At 41.6% G+C, this 19,784-nt stretch overlaps 1 protein-coding gene and 1 non-coding gene across 2 annotated transcripts in view; one reads left to right on the forward strand and one right to left on the reverse strand.

Annotated features, from left to right (window-relative positions):
• Positions 1 to 9,017: 9,017 nt before the first annotated feature.
• Iqgap2 (IQ motif containing GTPase activating protein 2) overlaps positions 9,018 to 19,784 on the reverse strand; it is a 325,046-nt gene continuing 314,279 nt past the window's right edge. The window contains exons 33-36 of the mRNA XM_008855997.2: positions 18,641 to 18,801; positions 16,601 to 16,738; positions 15,644 to 15,752; positions 9,018 to 9,933 (exon numbers count right to left, since the gene is read on the reverse strand). Coding sequence (XP_008854219.1) covers positions 9,820 to 9,933; positions 15,644 to 15,752; positions 16,601 to 16,738; positions 18,641 to 18,801 — 522 coding nt within the window. The 3' untranslated portion in view covers positions 9,018 to 9,819. The remainder of the gene's footprint in view (positions 9,934 to 15,643; positions 15,753 to 16,600; positions 16,739 to 18,640; positions 18,802 to 19,784) is intronic.
• On the forward strand, positions 12,324 to 12,388 carry LOC115068091. The gene has a single exon (XR_003847472.1). It is a non-coding gene; the product is annotated as a small nucleolar RNA SNORD78 (small nucleolar RNA).

Consider the following 19,784-nt stretch of genomic DNA (forward strand, 5'->3'; position numbering starts at 1 on the left):
GAGGAGGAGGAGAGGAGGGGGAAGGGGGAGGAAGAGGAGGAGGAGGAGGAAGAAGAAGAAGGAGAGGGAGAGGAAGGAGAAGGAGAAGAAGAAAGGGTACATGAAGTTATCAGAAAACAGTGATGGGGAGCTATGGGGAGAGTTGAGAGGGAGTGGGCATGGATTTGATAAAAAACACCTTATATGCATGTATGAAGTTCTCAATAAATTATTTTTTTAAAGTTGATGCTGCAAGGACAGGGCTGTCCCCAGAGGTTGGACAGAGTGCCCGATACTCTGAAAGTCACTTGTTCTTTCCGACGCGGTGGAACTAACTGCTCTCGGTTGCCTAGCGCAGCTTGTCCTTGCTCCGCAGGTGGGAACCGCTTCTTCCCGGGTGACCCAGGCGCTCAGGCTGTCTGCCCGGGAGTCGCCTTCCGGATGCCCGGGTGAGAAGCGCCCTGGGAACTCTCAAAGGGTCTTTCACACATTTTGGAATGCTGCAGTTTGAATTTAGCTAAATTCGAGTCTCATCTCCAAAGGGAAGTAGTGGCGGAGGCAGGGCGAGGAGGAGCCCACAGCTTATTTTACTTAGAGCGGGGCTCTAATGAGGGCGACTTTTAGACCGGCTGATAGAATAGATCAGGGTCTAGACCCCTCACCCCCCTCAACCAGAGCCCCCAGGACCGCAACGCAGGACATCGAAGTAAGGACGTATTCTGTACCGGTGGCAAAGGCTTTGAAAAAGGGAATTTTGTATGAAAAATAATCCCCAACTAGAACCCTAGCATTTCAACCGATGGAGAAAACACTAGTTCAGAGGACATGTTCTCCCATCACCCCCACAGCTGCAGCGCCTCGTTGTTCAGGACATTGTGCAATTATCCAGCTAAACAATGCTGTTTAAAATCTTTCCCAATTCAATTTTCTGGGAAAGCACATTCAAGAGGAGGTGGGAACCATTAAAATATTACTGCATACAATAACAGCATTTTTTCATTATTCCTAAAATGCCGCTGTTAGATTCATCACTATGATGGACCACAGACAAGAAAAAGAAAAATGACGTCAATTAAGGCGGGCCATACCAGTGACTGTAAGGAACAGTCCAATTTCAGTTGCTTAAACCTGAAGAAGACTTATCGGGATCAGTGACATATAGTGTGCAAAAGAAAAGCAATAAAACAAGTAACAATTTTTTGACATTTTAAAGATACTAAATGAAAGCACAGTGGTTGCCCTTTATTCCCAGGGATAGTTCCAAGCCGTCCTAATCGATGCCTGAATTCTGGAGTGCTAGGATACTGTGTCCCCCACTACCTCCTCAGTCAGTATCAGGGCTTATCTGCCCTTTCAGGGGTTTTGAAATCTCCTGTGCATCATTATTTTTGTGCTTTGGGTCATCGTTAAGTAAAATAAGGGGTACTTAGTCACAAGCACTAGGATACTGGGAAGATTGATCCAAGATGGCCCTTAACAGGCTTGTAGTGATACAGTGTGAATAAGCAAAGCAAAAAAAATGCGTTCACAAAATCCCAGGTTAGAATGGAATGAGGTAAGCTGGGTGTGGTGCATGCCTTTAGTCCCAGCCCTCGGGAGGCAGAGGCAGGCAGATCTCTGTGAGTTCAAGGCCAGCCTGGTCTACATATTGAGTTCCAAGCCAGCTGTGGCTACAGGGAGACCCTGTCTCAAAAACACACAAAAAAAAAAATTAAAAGAAAGGAGGAATGAGGTTCCAACATCCTTCCCAGAATTGTTTATTTCTGGATTTTCCATTTAATATCTGGCTTCTGGTAAATAAAACTGTAGAGAGCAAAACTTGAGAAAACAGGTTATCTTCAGCTCTCTCCATGATTAGTGCTGTTTCTGTCCATTATTCAAGAAATTATACTCTTAAACAAACAAAACTCTTTAAAAAGTAGTAGAGGAGCTGGGGGCAAGTGCAATGAGCAAAGTGTAAGCCTGTGCACCTGAGTTTCATCCCCAGAGTTAATGTAAAAACTGTCTGGGTGGTACACATTTGTAATTTCAGTACTTAGGAGTCAGAGACAAGCAGATCCCTGGGGCTCCCTAGCTTTTTTGTTGAGCTCCAGAGCAGTGAGAGATCCTGTCTCAAAAACAAGGTGGATGGTACCTGAGGAATGACGCGTCAGGTTGTGTTCAGGTCTCCACATCATCCACACACACATGAACACGAAAACATACACACACGCATACACACAGAATGGTGGAATTGTGGAAAATGGTTTTAACCATTATTCAAAGCTCTTAAGTTTAGGAGGATACTTTTAGGGACTGAGTTATTAGAACAAAGGAAGAAGGATCTTGAAATAACATAATGCTTCAATTATTTCTGCATATTAACTAAAGCATCTTTCGGAATGGGGTTGAAGTACATGGAATAAAGGGAGAGTGGGATTGAATGAGGTATCTCTTCCTCTCTGTAGTATTCTCTAAGGATTGTGAGTTATTAATAGAGCATTTTCCAAAAGTTGAAACCACTTTCAAAAGCAATGGCTGTAACTTTTAGCACCCACAGTGCAGATTCCTGGACTCCATCCCAGACCTCTGTACTAGAAATGCTCTCAGATGATGGTGAGCTGTGAAGGTTCCCTGATCAAAATTTTGAGAAACTTTGTGGCCATGACACTCAAACTTTAGCACGGATCAGAGTCACCCGGAAGACCTGATAAGCTACTGTGCTCCCTCATCTCCAGAGATTGTAATGCAGTTGGTCTGGGGGGTGTGATCTAAGAATTAGATTTCTAGAAAGTCTTCGGGTGTTGCTGCTGTTGCTACTACTGTGGCGGTGAGAGGAACACATTTTTAAATGACTTTAAGAGAGCTGGAAAAAGAGCTGAATGAGATTCGAAGCCAGGCACAGTGCTGCACACCTGGAATTCCAGCACTTGAGACACACATACTGAGGCTTGCAAGTTCTGAGCTGCATAGTGAGTCCTTGTCTGAAACAAAACAAACTAATATTCCATAGACACTTGTCCTTCAATATCCAAAGGGGATTGGTTTCAGGACATTCAAGAAAGTCATATCTGGGGATCCAGAGTCCTTTGAAGTAAATGGCATAGTATTTGCTTATAACCTACACACATTCTTTGGTATATTTGAAGTCATCTCTCCATACTTATGCCTAACAGATCATAAATGCTGTGTAAGTAGTTGGCATTTTATTGTTTAGGGAATAATGACAGGAAAAAGTCTGTGCACATGTTCAGTACAGGCACAATTTCCCCAAAATGTTTTCTAGTCTCAGTGGGTTGAATTGAGAAGACGGAACCCTTGAATACAGAGGGCCAAATTAGGTTTGTCATTTCCTTTAAAATTGCAGAGTATTTAAGCATGAAAATTTACAGTATCCAGTAAAACACCCATGGGCCTCCAACCTGGCATTAGCATGCAATATGCGCATTATTGTTTTTTAAATACTTTTCTATTTTTATTTTTCATTTGTGCATGTGTATGTGTTATGTGCATACCCATGCTATAGTGTGCATGTGGTAGGGAGCAGAGGACAACATGTAGGAGTCAATTCCTCTCTTTCCATCTTGTGAGTCCCAGGGATCAAACTCTGGTCATTAGACTTGGGGGCAAGCACCTTTACCTGCTGAAGCATCGGCAGCCCACTTGTTACCTTTTCAATCTTTTTTGTGCACTTTTCTGATTTCATTCTCATTCCTGAGTAGGAGAGTCACTTTCTCATCCACATTTTTGCACTTTTAGTGCATCATTTGCAATTCCAAAAAATATTAATACTTTTTATGTTTTAAAGATTTGAAGCTATTTATCATTTTTTGACATGTTCCTAGGAATCCTACAGTTTGAATTGTTCTAGATGTTTGTTTCATAAAGATATGTCAATTTCTTTAAAAAGTAGCTGGGTGTGGTGAAACACACCAAGAATCCCAGCACTCTGAGAGGTGAGTTTGAGACCAGCCTGGGTTACATGGGGGAACCCTCTCAAAAACAAAAACAAACATATATATGTATAAATATATACATATGCACATGTATATATATATAATAGAGTATAAAATATATACTCTATTGTATATATATACACTATATATATTTAAAATATTTATTATTTTTATTTTATGTGTATGAGTATATTGCCTGCTTGTATGTGAGTGCGCCTCTGTCAAGCATTGCTGTGGAGGTCAGAAGAGGGCTTCAGATTCCCCTGGAACTGGAGTCAAGGATGGTTCATAGCCACCATGTGGGTGCTGGGAATCGAATCCGGGTCCTCTGTAAGAGCAGTCAGTGCTCTTAACTGGTGAGCCACCTCTCCGGCCCCTACACACTATATTTTATTCCTCAAAAATATTTTTATCTGTAATTTTGTCCCCATTTTTGTTATTAACATAATTCATTTTGAGTTCCCCCTATTAACAATCTAGTTAGAGGTTGGAAGTGATTATTTTTCATTTCTCATGTTTTTGTTATTTTTTATTATTATTTTTATTTTATGTGTATAAGTGTATTGCCTGCATGTAGACAGGTGCAAGGAGGTCAGAAGAGGGCTTCAGAGTCCCTGGAACCAGAGTTACCGATGGTTGTTAGCTGACACGTGGGTGCTGGGAATCAAATCCAGGTCCTCTACAAGAGTATACAGTACTCTTAACCTCTGAGCATCTCTCCAGCCCCATTATTGCTATTTCCAATTTCATTAACTTTCACAGTGTTTAAAAACTGTGTATATTAATTGTGCATAGTACTGGGTTTCATGAGACATTTTCATACAAGTATGTCATTGCACAAAGTTTTCTTTTCTTCTACTTTTTTTGGGTTTACTCTAACTTTTGACCTGATTGCTTAATTGATTAATCTTCCCTCTTCCCCACAAAGGACCATGTCCTAGTTTGTTCTTCATTCCTGTGACAAAACACTCTGACCACTACCAACTTGGGGAGGAAAGGGTTTATTCAGCTTCCATCTCCCAGGTCGCAGTTCATCAGGGAGCCCAAGGTAGGAACTCAGGGCAGGAACCTGGAAGCAGGAACTGGAGCACAGGCCATGGAAGAACGCTGCTTACTGGCTTGTTCCCCTGGCCCCTGCTCAGCCTGCTTTCTTATGCAACACAGGCCCACCTGCCCAGGGGTGGCACCACCCACAGTGGGCCCTCCCACATCACTCATCAAGAAGATGCCCTCAGACATGGCCACAGGCCAGTCCAATAGAGGCAATTTCTAGTAATTTCTTTTCGGAAGCTAGTTGTGGCAATACCAAGATCACATATAAGATGAAAGCAACATGGCACTCAAAGGCCGGATGCCACCCTTGAAGTTCTGTGCAAGACTTCCGCATTTGTTGTTTAAGCAAACAGAAGGTTTGATAAGTTACAAACTAACCAGCAGGAGTTTTTGTCTTTTGTTGTTACAAACTAATATTGGTATTTTGGGTTTAGAAGCAGAGTTTGTATCTCATAATGGATCAAGAAGTATTTCCACTAATTAGATGACAAGGAGAGTAGTTTGCTACCCATATAGCTTAGGGTACTGAGCAAAGGTTCAAATTCAGCATCTGTTAAAAAGAAAACAAAAACCAAAAAAACTTTTCTCTAGCAGGCCACAGTGGTACACAATGGTAATCCTAGCACTTGGAAGGCCAGGCCAGGAGGATTAGGAGTTCAAGGCTATCCTCTGCTACTTGCTATGGCAAGTTTGAGGCCAGTTGGGTTACATGAGACCCTGTCTCAAAGTAAAGTAAAACAAATCAGAAACTTTGGTTCCTGATAACTTAGGTAAACTCAATATCTTTCAGTTCTGTTTCTCTTCCAATTTTATTTTGGCTAAGGAAAACAAGGCAGCCCAGTAAGTCTATACCAGCTACTTTATTTTGAGATTGAGAGGACATTCAGTTATCCCCAGATCATTAGTTGAAAGCCCTATCCATGCAGCTAACAGTCTAAAGTAGTACTGGGCTCCTGAGGGGCACGAGGTATGTGTGAGGTTGTCTCCTCACAACATTGTCAGACTTGTGTCTATACCCGTTATTTAAATTTTTCTTAAAAATTTTGTTTGTAGTTAATGAGTGTTTTGCCTGAATGTGTTAAGTGCACCACATGTGTTCAATGCCTGCAGAAGCCAGAAGAGGGCATTGGATCCCCTGGAACTGGAGTTACAGATGGTTGTAAGCTGCCATGTGGATGCTGGGAATCGAACCCAGGTCTTCTGTGGGAGCAGCCAGTGCTCTTAACTGCTGAGCCATCTCTCCAGATTCTGTAACTATTTGCAAGACACTGGACTGACAGGGCCTGAAATAGCTTCGGGAGCTTAGAGTACTCTATTTTAATATTAACATTAATATTAATGATTAATATTTAAACCAGGTCCTGATTTCAGCTATAGAGATAACTGGCCATTAAGACCTAATGCTCATGAGAGCTCTTTCAAAAATAGACCACTTTCACCATTCGGAGTTCTGTGGTTGCCTCAAAATGTTTGAGGAGTCCTACAAATCCCCACGTAACCACAAAACCATAAAAATCACATCATGAATAGTAACTCTAATTGGTACACACATATACACACACTGGCATACATATTTCAGTTCTGGTCTTTTATACCACATTGTGATTACATGAGTTGTCTCTTTCTTGGCCACTAACTTCCACAATAAAGCAAACAGGCCTTCCTCCTCTTGGAGTTCACTAGAGCACATCCTTGGAAAGCAGCTAGAATGGACTTCTGTGGTTTTTTGCCTTTTGAAATGCCAGGTGCTGCAGTAGAGGTTAGGGGACTACGGGTGCTTGCAGCCTTCCTGGGCAGACCTCAACCTTTCCACTTTTATATTAGTGGAAACATGATAATAGGCCAAAATACAGGAACCAGCATCACAAAAATCATTAGTTCCAATTGCTTAGTGTTAGTATTCCCCCAAAGCAAAAGGGTCGGTGGAGGACGCTGGGGAGATGGCTCAGTGGGTGAAGGGAGGTTGAGCAACACGAGGCTCTGAGTTTGGAACTCCAGAACCCATGTAAAAGCTGGGAATAGCAGTGTGTGCCTGTAACCCCAGTGCTGGCAGCAGGGAGACAGGAGGATTCTGGGGGATTGCTGGTCAGGTAGTCTAGCTGAAAAGGCAAGCTCGGGGTGCAGTGAGAGACCCGTCTCAGAAAATAAGATGGAGAGTGGTAGAGGAAGATATCCAAAATTCACCTCTGGCCTCTACATGTGCAACGCACAGGTCTGAGTCCCGGGGAAGAAGATGTTCAGGAATTTTAAGGTATAAGGAACAAGCTCCTGGCTTAGAGATGGTTCAATCCTGAGAGTGGGCCCAGGCCCAGGTTGGCTCCGACAACCTCTACAAACTTAGCTCAGCAACATCGACATCCATGTCCCTAGTGCCTTCTTTTTGTGTTTTGTTGTTTTGTTTTGCTTGAGACAGAATCTCCCTGTAGCCCCAGCTGGCCTGGAACTTGCTAAGCATCCCAGGCTGGCCTTGCTCTCATAGAGAGCTGCCTGTCTCCGGAGTGTTGGGATTGAAGGTCTCCCACAGCCTTCTTGTAGCTCCTTTATCCTTGAATTTCTTCTCTAGTCGTTCACTCAGCCATGGTCCTTTGAAGATCTCTCATAAAGGGCAATCAGTGACCCTCATTCAAGAGCACCCTCATCTTGAGGGCCAACAGAGAAAACTCTCCGTGAGGACACTAGAATGATCCAAGCATCTTTACTCACACACACACACACACATGCCAGCATATCATTCCCTGTTAGAGTAAGTTAAGACAAGTTCCTTTCAAAGATGTTGGGAAAGACTGCCTTTGCTCCCTAATCTTGGCCCCTATGCATATATTTCCACCACAAGTTTTTCCTGGGGCACAAAGAACGATCGATGCCCCTTACTGTTCCTGGCCCTCTTTCCCCACTTTCCAGCCCTGGTAGAGGGAGGTTTACTCTCAAGGCAAAGCTTAACTGATTCCTTTGTACAGAAATCCACATTAAGGCTAATGATTAAAAGAAAACACTCCCACACCCACAAGTTGAGATAGCATTGTTCTATGTGGTCAAAAATACACGAAGCCTGCAACAGTCACAAAAATAGGAGGTCCAACTTACAAAATTAGAATTTTCTAAATTCTGTAGGTCTTAAACTTAAGTTGACTTGTGCCAAAAGAACACATTTTACAATCCCCAAGGAAAATAAACCTCTGGAATGAATGAACAAAGTGTCGAGAGGGTCTAGCCTGAGGGTCTGAGTTCCTACTATGCTCTTTCTTCCTTTTAATAACAACACCTTCTTTTCTGCCCTTGGTTTTAGTTGGATTCTTTGTTGCCTGGTGAGGGATTGCTAAAGTTTGGAAGCAGTCTGTCCTCACCCAAACTCAGGTTGAAGTCTGATTCCCAGTAACGGTGTTGAGAAGTGGGACCTTTCAGGAGCCAATTAAGTTGTAGGAGCTCTACCCTCATGAATGGAGCAGTGCTTGAGAGACTAGATTAGGTATTAGGGGAATGAGTTGTGTCTGTTGGGACCGGATTAGTGACAGAAAAGTGGGTTATAAAGTAAGGCTACTCCTGGCATTTTGTTTCTTCCTCTAACAGATTCAGGTACCATTCTCTTAGCCCCCCAGAACTTTGAATTAAATATGTTTCTTACAAAGTGCCCAGCCTCAGGTATTTTGTTATAAGAACACCCCCCTCCCCCCACAAGATGAGGACTCAAGGAGGCCGTAACCTAGTCCTGGCAATAGAAAGTAAGCAGAAGTGACCTGAGTACTTTATCCTGAACTTCTTTCCCTCTTTTTTTGCTGGTTGAGAATCAGTGGTGAGTACAAGGCCAACTGGTCAACCTGAATAATCCTGGCAGTGCCCCGTGGTCTACTGACCTATAAACTGTTGAACCTGAGAAAAACAAACTTTCCTGTCTTTTTTTCAGCAGCCAGTGCTTTGTGTCTCCTCCTTAGAGCAGATTACTCTATACCCCAATTTACACAGCTACAAGTACATCATTTCTTTTCCTGACAAGACCCACCAAGAGTCTTCTTCCCCTGAGTGGGATTTATTAAGACAACCTAAAAACCACAATCATGTAATTAAGTAACATTTATTTTACATAAAACAATTTTTAAAGAATACATTTAAAAACCATCTAGATACTGATTTTATAGCATTACAAAAAATTGAGAGGCACAATTGAAGTATTCAAATAAATTGTGAGGGGTGAAGGTGGGGGCCTATGAGTGCTGTCCACGTAGTTCCTTAGACTCCTGGTACAGAAGTCTTCCCGTGAGGCAGTAGTGCACTTCCATTGAGTAAACTGAATAAATCACATAAAATATATACTTTTATACAGAAAGTGTTATTGTATCATCACTTTCAATTTCTTATAAAAACTTCATTTTGAATTGCACAAAAGTTCTCTGTAAAACGGATAATTCCCAGAAGACAGGGTTTAGAACTATGTCTAAACAATTAATTACAAATTAATTAGCTTTCCATTTCTCCACAGATTAAAAAAAAATCTATGAAGAGTTACATTATTTAAGTAGGACATTTAAAATTTCTCATAGGAAAATAGGTTTATACATTTGTCCCTAGTCAGCTAAACTCTCTCCCCCTACTTCAGAACAAATCACAGGGTGCCCAGAGTTTAAATCGGAGTACCTACACCACAGTACAATGTGGATGTGTGTCCATTAGTTCATTTTGTGTGTCCCACTGTAGTAAGAGATTATCAAAAAGGCACATGGGTACATTCTTCCAAACAGTTTTGGTCTTAAAAAAAAAATCACACGTTTATAAGCAGTGATTTAAATCATGTTTGAAAACAAAAATACTAGACAGATTCATTTCTCGATCCAGGTGATGTGGAATCCAGGCAGGCACTTCACTTCCCGTAGAACTTCTTGTTGAGCAGGTATATAAGCAGGTTCACGTTCACTTTAACCTTATCGAACATTTTCATTACAGCAACGCCTTCATATTGCATCTGAAGCAAATCCTGGAATCAGAGGGAACAGTATTAAATATTTGTTTCACAACATTCAAAAGAACATACTAGAAGGATATGACTCAGCTGCTCTAGTAACCCAGCAGGGGCTTCTGGGACATCAGTTTAACAATCACCTGGTTTGCAACACAGGCGAGTTAGAACCTGGAATTCTGCACCCGAGCCCAGGAATTTCTGCTTTTGCAGCTCTGAGGGGAGAGTTGCACTTTACAAGTTCCTAAGTGACAGTGATGCTGCGGTCAGGACTCCACACTTTGGGAATTGCTATCCTAGAAGAAAGAATATGGTTTAAAAACACAGGGAAAGACAGGGTTCTAATTTTGTGGTAGAGAGCTACCTTGCATGTGAGGTGTTCTGAGTTTTTGCCTCAGCAAAAGTAACCGTATGAAAGAAAACTGTTTTCATCAACTTATTATCAGATACATAATTTTAATTTCAACTTAAAAATTACATTTATTTATCAGGGGGGAGGTGCACACATGGGGGTGGGGTGCTCACATGTGCTACTGTGTACCTGTGGAGGTCAGAGGACCACTTGTGAGAGTATGTTCTTTCCTTCCACCATGTGGGTTCAGGGATCAAATTTAGGCTGTCAGGTTTGTGCAGTAAGTGCCCCTATCCCCTGAGCCATTTCACTAGCCCCTTAATTTCAACTTTTAACTGAACAATTAGAAGCCCAAATGTTTTAGTGAAATGGGATATATTCTTTAGAAAAGTTGTGTTTTCAAAGTGGAATAAGTGAGACCATCCAGTGGGGAGTAAAGTGAATATTAGAAGTCATTATTTTTCATTTGTTAAACATTTTTGCCTTGTATAAACTTTATAAAGCACACTTGAGAATGCTGACAGAAGTGCGTGTGCTTTATATAAACATACATATGTGTGTTTGGAGGAGTAGATTATATTACCTACTGACGCAATGACAGGACCAAGCTTTGCAGAGCACTGCCCCAAACAAGTCCTTCCTGAAAACAAGCCCTCAGTCTCAAGTTGGACTATTGGTCTTTCATTGCCACTATAAACACAGGAAATCGGTTTTCTAAAACAAACCATCAGACTTCACCAGCCGTATGCACGACAGCAAGTGACATCATTTTTCAATTGCACAGTCCAGGGAAAGCAGTCTTTCCTGAGTAGAAGACACCATCCTAAACTGTACTGGACTAATAACACCCAGGTCTCATTTAATTACTTCTATTTTTGAGATTTCTTGGTTCTAAATGGTAACATAAGGACTCTACAAAGCAGGCTCCCTGAAGAAGTTGGAGTCTACATGAAGGGATGGAATGTTGGCTCTTGCCATGTCCTCCTCCACAGTCCCAATTACCTCCAGCTGTGCTCAGCTCCAGCCCTGCATTACCCAGCTAAGCTTCTAGAACTGAAACTGCATGGGAACTGAAGTCTGTTCTTCAAGACTTTTGCCTATCTGAGTGCAGTGGAGATTCACTTTTCCTTTGGGAAAAGCAGCAAGTTAATCAGTCTTTTGGGAAAGAATGAAATCAATGTGATTAGCTGTGATGGGGGAATTAGCGGGGACTTGTGAGGCAGAGAGCTGACAAAACATGGCAATGTTCATGGTTAGAAGGTCAGATTTTAGTCTCGGCTTTGTCCTTTGCTATCTCAAGACTATAACATGAGCTAACCCTACTGCAGTGTGCACACTGAGGATAAGGCTGCCAACTTCACCAGGGTGCTATAGGCGAGAGCTACTGAGATAAGGTGGCTCAAGTCCTTTGTAGCCACCTTGTCTCACGACCAGCTGAAATCCAGGAGTTAAAGAGCTTGGGCCCCAGCTGCCTCTTTCCACAAAGAGTTCTCCTGGAGAGGAACAATGCTGCCCCCAATAAACACTGGCCATTACGTTTGTAAGCAGTACATCTGCAACACAGTTCATACTCTCCTCTGAATAGGTGGCTGATAGTTACAGGACAGAATTCCAGCCCATAGCTTTCTTTAGGAAATGAATGGAGAATGGGTTGACAATGATCTAAAGACAGCTGCGATGCTGGAAGGAACTTCCTAGTCCTCCCCCAAACATCTCTCCTTTCCCCTGCTGTCAGTCCAACACCCACCCTCATGCTTTTCTTTAGTAATTTACAGATTCATGTCACTATCTAAAAGCCATGTATAAAAGGAGAAGCTTGACTTTTCCTTTGACAGGGATTATATGTTCGGCTGCTGGGCTGGTTAGTTTTGTCAACTTGACACAAACTAGAGACACCAAGGGAAGCTCAGTTGAGGAATTTCCTCCATGAGATTGGCCTGTGAGCCTGTCTTTGGGGAATTTTCCTGATTGCTGGTTGATGTAGGAGGGCCTAGTCCACTGTGGGCAGTAGCATCCCTAGGCAGGTGGGCCTGGGCTGTATAAGAAAGGTAGCTGATTATAATAATGTTGATCAAATGTCTGACCTGAAAAGAGCATGTAGACAAACTTAATACTGAAGAACCCTGTGATAAATGACTGAGGAAAACCGGATGAAGTTTGATCTATCAATAAGAGTTGTTTCTTTTAATTATAGCTACTTGGTTGAATGCTTTCATTTGGATGGCTTACTTGGGCCCAGATTGTGGAGACCTGTTAAATGGAATGTACAAAGTCAGCTTGACTGAATGGAAATGCACCTGCAAGTTTTACACAAAGCAGGTAGACATTGCTCTTGAAAAGTTCAAGGACTCCCATGGCAGCAGGGGACATGCTCCAGATGCTGTTTAAAAGGCAACTAGGGGGCTGGAGAGATGGCTCAGCAGTTAAGAACACGGACTGTTCTTGCAGAAGACCTGGGTTCAAATCCCAGCATCCACATGGCAGCTAACAACTGTCTGTAACTCCAGTTCCAGGGGATCCGATAGCCTCTTCTGTCCTCTGTAGGCATTGCACGACACGGGTGCACTTACCTACACACAGGCAATACACGCATACACATAAAATAAAAATAATAAAAAAATTAAAAGGCAACTGGATAGAAGCTTTGGGATAGACGAGTGTACACAAGATTGTTTGACTGTCATAAAAATTAAAATAAGTGGGGCTGGAGAGATGGCTCAGTGGTTAAGAACACTGGTTGTTTTTGCAGAAGATCCAGGTTTGAATCCCAGCACCCTAACAGCTAACAACTGTCCATAACTCCAGTCCCAGTGGATCCGACAGCTTCTTCTGTCCTCTGTGAGCACTGCACGACACGGGTGCACTTACCTACATGCAGGCAATTATTGCATACACATAAAAATAATAAAATTTAAAAAATTAAAATAAATTTATTCAAACAAACAAACAAACAAACTAAAAGTTAGCTGAGCAAGCCAGGGTCAAGCAAGCTAGTAAGTGCTCCTCCATGGTCTTGACCTCAGTTCTGGTCACCAAGTTTCTGCTTGAGCTCCTGCCCTGACTTCCCTTGATGGACTGAGGAGTGAAATGAACCTTTTTGTCCTCAAGCTGCTTTTGGTCATGGTGTTTATCACAGCAACAGAGAGCAAACTGGACTGCTGTCTCCATCGCATGCAAACTATGCAGGTACATAGGGCTCATGTTCACAAGGGCCCTGCACATACTTGGTTTCATGCTCTTCTGCTGTCCGCCTAAAATCTTTCATCATTTTGAACAAAGGGACCCTGCATTTTATTTTGCCTACGCTGCAAACTTCTTAGCTACATCTTGCATGTTTTTTGTTTTAATCAACTGTTATTAATTGAGACAGGGTCTCACCTTTTAGCCCAGATTGACCTGTAACTCACTATGTGCTTAGGCTGGCCTCAAGCTCCTGAAAATCCTCCTGCCTTAGCCTCTCTTCTCGGGTACTAAGAGTACAGGTATAAGCCACCACACCTTGTTGATCATGTTAATAAAAAAAAATCTGGGGCATATCAGCAACCTGCACACATCTTATGTATGTTACATGAACAGTGCAGGTAGTTAATCCTACTGTATACTGAATCCTCAGCAAAGGGGCAAGCAAAGCCTGGTGTTTGTACTGGACATCCATGGAACTCCTGAGCTAGCTCTGTAAACTAATGGGGGCGTCTTCTCATCACCTGTGGTGCGTCTGTCCATTTGATACTGACCGGCCTCGGGTCATTTCCTTTTTGGCAACCATATTTATCATTGCCATTTCTACAGAAGAACTGCTAACCATGGTGCATCACACGTTTTCTCTTCTCATATCTATCTGTCACATAAAGTAACAGAACACTGTCTCTACCTGTATTGCTAGATGAATACATTTAATGACATTCAATAGGAGGTAGAAAACAAGACTGACTGATAAGTAGACCTTTCATAATTACACATCATCTCGTAGTTTTCTCTTGGAACTCCAACTTACTTGCTTATCTTATTGTCCTTATGGAAGCCATTCAGGTTCTATTTTTCTTTTTAAGCTCACAGGGATGCTGAACAGAAAAGGGTATCAGCTCCCACAAAGGGCAGGAATTCAGAGCATGGAGCCATGGGCTGAGCTGGCAATGTGGCCAGATCTTACATCACCCAGAGCTCAGCAGGATGAATCCCAAAGATCTATGCAGAAAACCTGGAAACCATATTATAAGATTCTTGAGGCTCAGGCAAACAGGTGTTAGCTTAAAAAGAAAGACTCCATTATTTCTCCCAAATGATCCTGTACTAAGATTAGGAAATTAGTGCTAGATAAACATTTTCCTTGCAGATTTTCCTTCAATTCTCTCTTTTGTACATAAACTTGATTTCTCGGTTTCTGTCCAAATGTTCTGTTTAAAATTTTTTAATGATAAAATTGTGATAATTCATATTGCAAACACATTTTAAAAATTTCTTAGATATGTGCTTTGGATAATGTCTCTCATTCTTGTGAGCCCAAACATTTAATGAATAGATTTAAGACATGTTTACAACTATTTTTAGAAAAGGAAAAATGAGATCAGGAAAGTCCTGATTTGGGATTTATGGCCTGTGATAGCTAATCCTGGGTGTCAACTTGACTGGATCTGGGATTAACTGAAATGAAAGAGATCTTCTTGATTGGATCATCTGAAGCTGGAAGACACACACTAAATATGGGTGTTACCTTCTGATGGCAGCCCATATAAAAGGCCAAGGCAGAGGAGAACGCCTGGCTTCTTGCTGCTTGCCTTCTCTCTCGCTGGTGAGTTCGTCTTGCTGCTGTAGACTGAAGACTAGCTGATCTTTTGGAATTTGTCAGACTTTCAGCGCCAGATTGGGACTACTGAGACATCCAGCCTTGTGGACTGAGCGACTACAGATTCTCAGCCTCTCCAGTGTGGTGCAGCCATTGTTGGACTACTCGGACTCTTATCCTGTGAGCTAAGCTGATAAATCTCTATACATATATATATATTCATTCTACCAGTTCTGTTTCTTTGGAGAACCCTGACTAATACATGGTCTTAGGAAAAAATGCAAGCTTATTACATAAGGACACTTTCCAATCTTTATTTCATAGCTGAATACTTTTATATCATATTCTTTTAACTCAACACAGAATTGTGGCCCAGAAAAATCAGCTGCTACAGTTTGCTATCAAAAAGTATCTTAAATTCTTTCTATTTGAAAACAAAATCACAGCTTGAAAAAAAATCTGCTTAATGAACACTGCCAATGTAAGTGCATTTGTGGCTTGAGTTTCAACTGCTGTCATGAGAGGTGTGAGGCAAAGAGAGTCACAATGGCCCTCATGTAAAATCCACCCTTGATCTACAGAAATCCTCTCACCTGAATATTGAGTTGTACCTTCTCCATCTCGACACTGAGGAACTTTGATCTGACGTCAAAGATGCCCACATCTTCGGTAGCTACGATATCGAATGTAACATTCTTAAACCTATTGAAAAGAGGAGCAATAACACATGTGGAATTACAAATAAACCCTTAATGCAGAAAGAAACTCAACTTAGGACCAGCGAACAGCCTGCTGGGAAGATTCTAAGGAAGTCACCAAACACCTCGTATCATCTTCTCCCAACTCCACTCCCTAAACATTAGGTCTGAAGGCTACTATTGAGATCTGAAGTGGGTGATTTATTACAAAAGAAATAGCGGATATATGAGAGAATTAAATATCAACCTATATGGCTACCAGAGAAATTGAGTACGTTAGATGGCAATTTTTATAGAAACTTCAAGGGAAGAGGAGGCAGTTTCTCTGAGCTTGCTTAGGAGGTTTTGTGGACCAGACCCTGAAAAAGGAGGAGGCTAAAGTAAGTGCTGACAGCTCTTGAGACAGATGAGAAGGGCATGAGCAGCAAGGGACTCCCTGTACTCTGCAAAGGAAGAAGCATGGTGTATCTGCTGGGGCTATGGACCAGGGTTTCTGTTTCTCTTTCTACCTTGAATTCACACCCCCCAGCACACTGATGAACTCCTGGTTCTGACCAGGAGCTGGCACAGCCTATGGTTTTGAAACTAGAAAGACAACTGCTGAACAGCTGTAGCCATTTACTTGAATCACGATGAAAAGGCACCCTTCTTTTGAAGGCCCAGGGGAGACCTGCAGCTTCTAGATTCACATTTCACAGAACTGATGCTAAAGGCCTGAAGGAAAGCCCAGTGATCTGTAATCCGGGATAAGCCCTGATAGACCAAACAAAGCTCTTTCGGTGGTCCAGGGAAGCAGAGGAATGCTGAGTCAGCTTGTGTGAGGGTTCTCTGCAGATGCCAGGTGACACTCACTGGTTTGTTTGAAGGTCATCTATGCCCAACAGGATGCCTTTCTCATGCAGCTTTGCTGCTGTGTATCTCACTGGCTTCGCTCTCTTCATTCCTCTGGGTTCTGCTTTTCCATCTAGTTTAATTGATCTCCGAGAATTTCTGAGAAAGTGAACAGACCACCTGTTGTAACAATGCTCCTGGTGGCACAGCAGCCCAAGGGACCCCACTGTGCACAGTCAGCTCCCCTGAACCCAAGCATGCGCCTTTTCATTTTCTGATAGTTGACAATGTTCTCCATATTCGAAAATCACTACCAAACTGGTTTCCTAAGTGACTGAAGTTGGTCACTTTTTTTTAAAACAAAAATTACACTGTGTTCACAGGTATCTTGAACTGACTGTCTTGTAAGTCACTGTAAGTGGCTCTGTAGTAATCAAATGAACTTTCTATTCTGAAGTAAAGGTATTACTAGAATTGCTTTAATTTAACAAATACTATGTGCCTGACTGTTCTAAATACTTTATACATATTACTTTGTATTTACCAAATGTGCAGTTTTCATGTGCTTCTAAATTAATGTATTTCGTTGCGTAAAGTCCTTTCATTTAGCTGTCATAACAATACTTGTGAAGCTGGTACTCTCAATCCTATGTTAAACAGGAGAACACTGAGGCTCAAGAGTTCACTGGCACTGGTTCAAGATTGCATAATGTCTCAGAAGCTACATTAGGACTACAGAGTTTGTGGCTTAGAGTTGCTGTACCAGCTATGTAAAGCAAACCGCTAACAATTATTCCTACTGAAAATTAGCTTGGTCAAGTTCTTCTTCCCAGCTGTAGTGTAAAAAGGCCTATATATGACCCACATGCAAATGAATGAAAACTCAGACTGACTGGGGTGATGAGACAACTTCCCTTCATCAGATCATCTAGGATTAATGCAATTGATTTTCCCACAGTTTTATTTCCTATTGCTTTTTGCTGACAAAGGTTATATGAAAATATTGTATTACATATTTGAATGGGCAATTAAAATTTGATTAGAGCCAGGCCTGGTGGCGCACACCTGTAGTCCCAGCACTTGGGAGGCAGAAGCTGGTGGATCTCTGTGAGTTCAAGGTCAGCCTGGTCTACACAGTGAGTTCTAGGACAGCTGGGGCCACAGGGAGACCCTGCTTCAAAAAGACCAAAAAAAAAAAATTTTTTTTTTGATTAGCATTGACCCTAGCCTAGTGATAAGAATAATTATCAGTGAAAAATATTCACTGAGTAATTATATTGTGTATAAAGATCTATAATATGGGGGCTGGAGAGATGGCTCAGCAGTTAAGAACACTAACTGCTCTTGCAGAGGACCTGGGTTCCATTCCCAGCACCCACATGGTGGCTATGAACTTTCCTTAACTCCAGTTTCAGGGGAATCTGATGCCCTCTTCTGACTTCTGCGGCATTGGACGACACGGGTGCACCCACATGCATGCAGGCAATACACTCATACACATAAAATAAAAATGATAAAATAAAATATTAAAAAAGGATCTATAATATGTATGCTAATGGAAATTAGAGAGCTGCCAAATTTGGCCTGTTATGTCAGTAATGACCTAAAAAAAAACACTAAATAATTTAAAATCATGTTGCTCTATGTAATTAGCAAATATTTGGCTTATTTAACATTATCAAGAATATAAAATTATCAAGAATGTTCACCATAAACATTCCAAACACACACACACACACACACACACACACACACATATATATATGTTATAATAGTGTTTTGAAAGCACCTTTGACTAAGAATAGGAAAGAAAGTATTTCTTCAAAGTTGATGCTATTTACTTAAAATATAATAGCGTAACTGACATATTTTAATGTTAGAGCCAATAGGAAGTTTAAAACCTGTCAAATTCATTCTTAAGTCACAGCAGTTGATGATATAATTGAGACTCTACTTGTTGGCTATAAAATGGAATAAAAAGTTTACTTCCAATCCCAACCCAGGACTGTATCTCCTGCCAATCATGACATTGTGAATGAACACGAGGTGATTTGAACTCACTTCCTTTTTAGGTTGTCTAAACAAGTCTTGATGTAGGTGTCATAGTAATTAATCTGATCTTCATAAAATGCTGCCTTCTCATTTAGTGCGTTCAGGGTCTGCTGAAGTTTTGCCAATTCAGCTTTTCGAAGCTTGCGATGGATTCTTTGATTTCGAATATCCTGAAACAAGCAAAGGCTATAATGATAGGCTGAAGCAGAATTTGCTCTGAGATTGCCAATTTAGGAGGACAACAAGCAGCAGGCCAGTGTGGAACTGCTGACTCTAGTTGATTGCAGGCTCCTCATTCCATATCTTAATGCAACACCAATGCACTGCCATCATTTTCTCTTTTGGAATTGGAAAGTGTCCATATTTTATTGTAAGAGGTTCACTTTATTTTTCCTTTTGATGGAAAAAGAAAGTGGTCTGGGGAGAGGACTCAGGTTGTAAAGTGCTTGCTGCACAAGTATGAAGACCTGAGTTCAGATCTCCAGTACCCATGTAAAAGTCAGGCTTAGAAGTGTCCATCTGTAATGGCAGCACTTGGGGACAGAGACATGCAGATCTTGGGGGTTCACTGCTCAGCCAGTCTAGTTGAAATTATGACCTTCACTTTCAATGGGAGACCCTGTCTCAAATAATCAAGTGGAAAACTACGAGGAGGGACACCCAGCATTAACCTCTGCTCAAAGAAGTAATCTGAGAGTCATCAAACAGTTTAAGAAAAGACAATCCTTCAAAAGGAGTACAAAGGGCTGGGATGTGGGTCATTTGGTGGACTGCTTGCCTGGCAGCATGTGTGAAGCCCTGGGTTCAAGGCCAAGCACCACAGAAACAGGGCATAGTGGTGTATGACTCTAGTACTAGCACTTAGGAGGAGGCAAGAAGTTCAAAGTCATCCTTGGCTAGATAACAACTTAGAAGCCAGCCTGAGACTTATTAGCAAGAGAAATACGATTTCTTCAGACTGTCTTGAACTTTCTTCTTTGAAGACTATCTTAGTTTAGAAAGGTTTTTGTTCACATATTGATTTCACTTCAGTAATAAAAAACTTTGACTTGGTAACTATTAAGTTTTGAAAAAATTATGGGTTTTGTGACTGACTGAGAAGATTCAATACTGAAAACTATTACAATCAGACAACCTTCCATTTCTGTGGTTC

This window comes from Nannospalax galili, unplaced genomic scaffold, assembly GCF_000622305.1.
Source record: "Nannospalax galili isolate Female #2095 unplaced genomic scaffold, S.galili_v1.0 scaffold907, whole genome shotgun sequence".
Classification (NCBI taxonomy): Eukaryota; Metazoa; Chordata; class Mammalia; order Rodentia; family Spalacidae; genus Nannospalax; species Nannospalax galili.